The sequence below is a fragment of the Lolium rigidum genome, chromosome 5, assembly GCF_022539505.1.
Source record: "Lolium rigidum isolate FL_2022 chromosome 5, APGP_CSIRO_Lrig_0.1, whole genome shotgun sequence".
Lineage (NCBI taxonomy): Eukaryota > Viridiplantae > Streptophyta > Magnoliopsida > Poales > Poaceae > Lolium > Lolium rigidum.
The window spans coordinates 67881036-67888270 of NC_061512.1; the positions used below are offsets into that span (position 1 = coordinate 67881036).

Sequence of the window (7235 nt, forward strand, 5' to 3'; positions counted from 1 at the left end):
TTTAGATACATATATTGGAGTCAATTAATATGAATAGGAGGGAGTAGCATCAATTATATGTCCATAAAATTATTGGGCAAATAATGCAATGACCCATTAAAATATGGCCAACGTTTTGTACTCGTTTCAAGTAAAAAATAGTTCCACATAGGATCGTCTATTCGTCATGAGATTAAACTTGTTTAGATTTTAGTACTCCTCCGATACAAATTAATTGATCAACTTATGTAGTACATAAGTGCATTTGTTACAAGATACATTCCTATCCAAATAAAATGAAACCAATTAATTTGGATCGGAGAAAGTAGAAATCCACCAACATTTTTTTAAAACAAAACACAAACACTTCTCACAAAGAAATAAACACTTAATTTGAATGCTAAGTAAAGGCATGCCACCCAAGAGGCAGATGTAACATAACTTCCACACAATGTATCCCTTACATACATCAAGAAACCATTCACATATCTCTTCCCATCATCAAAATTCATTAGAAATGCACCCACACGGATTAACAGATCAAAATTCCAACCAGGAACAGACAAAGATCAGCTGGACAGTATATCGCCACAAAATTCTGCAGTTTCTGAGATGGCCAGGCCTGTACTACATCAAACCTACTCCACAGGGCGGCTCTCAGCTGAACGCCCTAGAAATACGAAATGAAACAACAAAAGCTGGCACAAAACCATCGCTCCCAGTTCCAGCATCATCTATCTTCGCCGCAGGATAAAATGTTTCAGGTACTACCAAGCTGGCTCAGGATCAGTTTGCTTCCAGCATGCTATCTTTTAGTATGTTGCCCTTTTAGACTTTTGCCATAACTATCAATCATCTTTTTGCCATGCTTCATCATCATATGTACAGTTACCAGCAGAGCCTCGAATGACAAATATGTCTGGACCAGCTTATCTATTTATTAAGCCCATGCTATGACAAAGGAACAGCCTTGTACAGGTTTGCGGTTCCATGGAATACGGTGAGGTGTGCCCCGTTAAGATAAGCTTCCAACTGCAACCAGTAAGTTCAGATCAGATTTACATCCATCAGCCATATCATCTGAACCCAATACAATAAAGGAAAATGTAACAAGGAGGGTAACAGACCTCTTCCTGAGGGATTCTGGAGAAACCAAACTTATTCATCCAGATTGATTCAGCTTCATGGGCAGCTGGAAGCATGAAGTGCTTGATCTTCAGTGAAGTCAGCATCCTTTCCAGGCATGAAAACAAAACTTGGAAGTAGCCCTGTTTTTTATCATAAAATAAAAGGATGTGAAATCAATAATAATATATCTATACATGAATGGAAAGAACAAACAGGCTAGCTCTTTACTACTGTACTATAAAGATAATGCTAAGTAGCAACTGTAGACTCACCAGTCCTTGAAGATCCATACTGGTTGCAACCAGTGGCAATTCAGCAACGTCACCTCCCATGACACGCAAAAGTGCTGCTGACACAACCGTAGAACTGCAACAGGCAAGTAAGATTCAGTAACAGTGCATATAGTAGTCTGGCCAAACTTAAGTTTTATTAATAAACAATTCTTACCCTAAAAGTAAGACTGCACAGTACATTCCACTGTAATCCTGGCCTGGCATTCCATCCTTAGGTCTCCTCCTGGGAGAACAGAAAAAAAAATATTAACACAGTGACATATGCAATGAACAAAATATGGAAGAGCAGTTATCTCTCTTACCCGTTGACCATCTCAGGAATTAGATCCCTACCCGTGTGAGCTTCAACGATTGGATCAAAAGATTGCTGCATGAAAAAAAACAGCCATATAAGTGAACCAATCAGTATATATCATTGATAAAATAGCGAGCTAAGAGAAGTGCCACATTCATAATGTTGCTAAAACCCTCAAACAAAATGCCGCATACAAGATAGAAAAATGCAGCACATACATGAATAATTGGTACAGCAGAAGAAAGCAATAAGTTGCCATCTTCAGTGGCACTTCTACCAGCAAGCAATTGCCATCTGATTTCTGCATCGTTGTCCATGGTTAAACTTTTGGATTCATGTTTCTTTCTTATGATATCAATATCTGACTCCGACAAAGGCTGAGCTCCAATAGAAATTATCTTGTCCAAAGAGGAGCGTATCTCAGAGCACCTATTGCAGCAGAACCACTCCCCTTCAGGTAATTCCTGCAAAGAAGAAACAAGCTACTGTGTTATCTTCCACCAAAGATGTCAGCACTGTTCCTTTCCCGTGGATATATCATTCACATAAATGCGAAGATGAAGTTATTATGTACTAACCTTCAGATCTACCTGCCATTGACTTCTCAGACATCCTACATGGTATTCTTTCTCACACTGAAAAGCACAGAAATAAAACAAGTTAGCCAAGTATACCACAGTAATACAGAAATATATTATGCATGCACCATCAGAATTTATTGTTCAGACAAAGATTAAATCCAAAAAGACGTAGGAAAATCATATATTAATAACAAGATCATAAGTTGAATGTAAGCAGAAACAAATCATGATGCATTTCGAGTACAAATATAGAACACATACTTGATCACAGAGTATCACAGTGCGCTCATCAAATACTGCATTATTAAAATCCTTTTTCCTGCACAAAGAAGATTTGACAGAAATATTACAACGTAGAAAATCATACAACATGGAGAGAAAGTAACAACACAGCTAGAAATTTTGGAGAAAGCCTTTATGCATAATACAGCCTGCCAAACAACAAGGATCTTTACTTGGACTTTTGTTGGTACAATCATGAGGTCAAATTCTACTAGTCATTGTACACTTCTGGTCCTCTCACGGAAGATTTCGTATATTTATGATATCCAGACCACATCCATTGTTTATATTTAATGGCAGGCTTGCTTCTGCCGTTGTGCACCTTTCATTACGGTTCTGCCAGCTTTTGTACTAATTATGTCTCACCACAGAAAATTGAAAAAAAAGAAATTTCCAGACCACTAGTTCATTACCATGCTCTTGTTACCATTCCTCAAAGTAAATCGAATAAAAAGTTCGATAAGCATTACTTGCTACAAGTTCAAAAATCTAATACCGCTAGACACCACCGTAGTTTATATAATCATATTGATCATACCTACACCTAAAGGCTGAAAATTGAGCATGCACAAAATCATGTGAATCTTGGATCCTGCATGCTAAGGTCTAAACTCATGGGAAAACGTAAGACAAGTAGTACTCACTTGCATAGGGCACATCCTCCAAGGTCATCCGAGATTGGGACAATTCTTATAGCTCTCTTCATTATCTGTTCAATAGAATCAACTCCGGCTTGCCTTCCAGCAGCCTTAGCATTTTTATTTGCTGCTAAAGCCTTTTCTTTTTGAACAAGGATGGTACAGTTATCACAAAACCATTCTGAGGGAACCTCAGACAGCCCAACGCAAGCTACAAATTGTAAATAAGAAGACCCATGTTAGATTGATTGTTTAACAATAAATTATCATTTACAAGAACATAACTAACAAGTACCACTCTTAAAGCATAGACAATTAATTAGGAAGAGACAAGACCATACCTAGGTGAAATGACCTTGGACACATTTTGCAAGCGAAAATATCTCCCCCTAAACCACATTCTCTGCACAGATCATCAGTTTCACGTTCCGACAATTCCATATCTTTTGATATTTTCATTGACAGCTCATGCAAGGATACCCCGTTCGATGTGAAGATGTTGTCATACCTGGTAGCAATGTAATAGATAAGAGCAAGCGGACAAGTGCAGGTTGGTATAATCTAAAACAGGGTAGCACAAAGACTTACGGTTTGCGTCTTGATCCCTCACCCGCATGAGCTTCAAATGCCGAGGGACTAACCTGGATATTCCTCATCAAAGGTCAATTCACATGAAATAATGGACACATATTAAAAAGTAGCTTTGGTAGTAAAGGAGTCGCACCACTTTATTGCAGTGGTTACAGTAGATTCTTTGATCCTTGATGTACCCATCGACCTTTCTCTACGCAATGCAAATGCAAATTATCAACCAAATAACACAGGGTGTGCTTAGAGAAAATTGGGAAGCAGCTCTTGGTCTACCAACCTGCCCGTCAACATAGTAGGCTACTTCAGTGCCATCAAGCAACACCTTAAATACCAATTTGTGTAGGCCAGTGTCCCTGAAAGAAGTATCAAGCAGCATCCAATGAATTATGTGCTTAACAATGAGAAGAAAAAAAAAGGTTATCATAAGTACAGAACTAGAAGTACCGACTTTGTTGTTACTTTTCCAGTACTCCCACCTTTGCTTAACGATATCTTCTTCAACGAAAACTCCTTGGAACTTGGAGTCAGACTATAGCACCCCAAAACAAAACATGGAGAGGAATACCATTTGTAAATACAATAGCATAAGTTGCAAGCTAGAAGTCAACAGGTCTCAAATATATAGCCAAATAAAACAACCAGAACTGTGAAAGTTGCATAAGATTAAAGTATGTCAGGTAGTAATATAACATTTTATTTGCTTGATAGTGTGTGAAGTTGTATCTCCTAGAAATGTTATTCAACCAATGGTGGGGTGTCATAGTTAATTGGGCATAAGAGCACATCTAGCACATTATGACGCTTAGATTGCTTACCTGGAATTGCTCTTGTTACATGTATATGGGGAAGTGGGATCTTGAGGTTGATTTGACTCTAGGCAACAGTGACACAGAAAGTGTTCAGTTTGTGATGAAGGAAGATGCCCTGCAGCATTAGGAGACGTAAGGAAACACAGTAAGGCACCAGAGAAAACTAAAACCCCCAGAAGTATCTAAGCAAGAGAGCCTCACCGTTGCAATTCAGACAATTCATGCGGCTCCTTATACTCATGGGATCAATGGAAGACTGGATTGTTTTGTTAAGAGATTCCAAAGGAGAACTTTCACAGGCACGGATCACATCCCGCAAACTATTACCGTTCGCCAAGTAGATGTGATCTGCAGGGTGTTTTTTGCTGCTTCCAGCATGTTGTTCAAACAAATAAGTAGAAATGGCCTGTAACATTCAAAAAGAGAACAAACATTACGTAAGCAATTTGTGATACGCAACGGCTTACAGATACAGGAGTAAGCACTAACCTATTTTTTTCCTTTTGAAGGGAAGGAGTACTAACCTTGGAGCCATTACACTTAACACAAAAGCAACGTATAATGTAACCTGTAATCACTCCATTCAGCACAGGCTTCTGCAACTTGCAAACAAAATTCACATTAATTGCACCGCGTTACAATAGTGTCCTCTAATTGTTATAACATGATCCACAGTAAAACGCTCAACATGGCTACCATAGAATAACAAAAGAAAGACAGTTTAAATATATCCAAATATCTCAACATGCAGCAGCTTATTTGAAGAGTGGCAATTCATTAGGCTAATTGGTTCATTGACATTCACAATATAACATGCCATGGCTACAAGAAGTTTGGCATAACAAGATGTGGCATAACAGTGTTGATAGAGCTTATGAATAACACTATCATACCTTGCTATGAGGGATGATATACATGACCGGCATTCCCTCCAGCAGGCCTGTGCTGAGCAACTCTCTGACGTTGGTTGGGTGCTTAGTAAAGCAGTCAACCTTCTTAGACATCTTCATCTCCATCTTCTTCACCGATGGAGGGGTGTGTGATGTGCTGTCAGCTGGCTCTTCAGATACAGCCAGATTGCTGGTAGGGCGTGCCTCAACCTTTGGCTTGAGCAGTGACCTTGTGAACCTCCTCCCTGGTGTTTGAGCCAATTCAGTCGAGGAATCTTTCTTGCCCTCACTGTCTTGACTTTCACTAGCTGCAGCCTCTTTGTCCAGTTTGTTACCAAGCAGTGATCGTGTGAAGCGTCTTGCAAGCTTGAGGCCAGCAGTGGAAGCAGGTGTGGCGGCTTCCTCAGCAGCTGAAGGAGGATCAGCCAGGACATTGTCCAGTATGCTCGGTCCATTTGATCCATGACAAGCATCCATGAGGTTGTCCCTGTGGTTCTCTCCGGCCACAGCAGTGGATTCCTGCAAAGCTGGCCGCGCATCCAATCCCAACACAGCACACTCTTCCGGCATTGCAAGCGGCGGCGCAGCGGCAGCATTGGGCTCATTAGCTCCTGCTTCCTGTTTTGCAGGCTCGCCAGGCTGTTGGGTTGTGAAATCAGCGTCTTCTCCAGGAGCATCGGATCCATCCTTTAGGTGCTGAGGGGAGACGACAGGAATGGATCCCTCTTCCTTCTTCTCTGCTGGCGGCGCTAGGGCGCATGCGTCCATAAGGTCGGCGTCGTGGTGGGCCTCGACGTCCACCATGACGAGGTCGTCGTGGTGGCTGGCCTTGGGCGGAGGCTGGGCATCCAAGGGCGGCGGGTCGCCCGCGTTGTGGCTGGCCTTGGGCGCATCGGCATCCAAGGGCGGTGCCTCTGCGGCGTCGTTGCCGGCTGCCTTGGGCGCCTCGGCGGCGTCGTGGCTGGCTACCTTGGGCGCCTCGGCGTCCAAGGGAGGCGTTGGCGGGGAGACCAGATCCGCGGGCCCCTCCGCATCCTTGCTGGGAGGCTCCGATCTAGTCTTACGCCTCTTGGCGGCGGCTTGGGCGGAGGGTGCGGGGGAGGAGAGGGAGCGGCCGGAGCGGGTACGGCCCGGCGAAGCGGTGATCTCGGAGAGCGACTGGAGCGCGAAGGCGAGCTCGCGCTTCATGGCCCGCGGCGCCGGAGATGAGATGCTGCCTCCGCTGCCGCTGCCGCTGCCGCCGCCGGAGGAGGCGGTCATGGAAATCCAGAGGCGATCGCCAGCGGTGGGATGGGATTGGATTGGATTGGATTTGCTTAGCTTAGGGTTTGGAGAGATCGGAGGAGGAAGAAGATGGAGAAGAAGGATGCGGAGGAGTCCGTGTGGTGTGCCCCAGACCCCAGTACTAGTACTCCGTATATTAATTTCTTTCGGCTCTGCGGAAAGACCATATTGCCCCCTTCCCTTCCAAACCAAAGTGTTTATTTTTTCAACAAAACATAGTCTTTTTGGTATATTTTGCCATTTTTTATTAATATACTTGTATTTCTATTTTGTCTATTTTTGGTAGAGAACACGCAATCGCAATGGCAACGTATATATTTTTTTTGTATTTCGATCTAGGTGGGGGTTGGTAGGTCGTAAAGGCGTCCAGCTCACAATAGATTGTTTCTATCTTTCTGTATTGATTCGCGAGAGGGTGTATCGGCACCGATCCAGCTATAGCATTAATAGCGGCTTTTCTATTTT

The 7235-nt window shown here is 42.7% G+C and overlaps 1 protein-coding gene across 1 annotated transcript; it reads right to left on the reverse strand.

Annotated features, from left to right (window-relative positions):
• Positions 1–371: 371 nt before the first annotated feature.
• LOC124651717 lies at positions 372–6865 on the reverse strand. The gene is made up of 18 exons (XM_047190759.1): positions 5490–6865; positions 5121–5192; positions 4798–5002; positions 4603–4711; positions 4236–4316; positions 4065–4140; positions 3921–3980; positions 3785–3837; positions 3538–3704; positions 3203–3407; positions 2538–2595; positions 2274–2330; positions 1914–2159; positions 1703–1767; positions 1555–1623; positions 1380–1473; positions 1107–1247; positions 372–1011 (listed from the first exon to the last, which is right to left on the reverse strand). The coding sequence occupies exons 1-18, from the start codon at positions 6744–6746 to the stop codon at positions 931–933; spliced, it is 3096 nt and encodes a 1031-aa protein (XP_047046715.1). The 5' UTR covers positions 6747–6865; the 3' UTR covers positions 372–930.
• Between the last annotated feature and the right edge of the window lie 370 nt (positions 6866–7235).

Coding starts and splice junctions, on each gene's coding strand:
- LOC124651717 (XM_047190759.1), bottom strand. CDS start 6,746: ATGACCGCCTCCTCCGGCGGCGGCAGCGGCAGCGGCAGCGGAGGCAGC. Junction 2,596..3,202: donor GGAGGATGTGCCCTATGCAA/GTGAGTACTACT, acceptor TTCTTTGTGCAG/GAAAAAGGATTTTAATAATG. Junction 1,012..1,106: donor CCAGAATCCCTCAGGAAGAG/GTCTGTTACCCT, acceptor TACTGGTTGCAG/TTGGAAGCTTATCTTAACGG.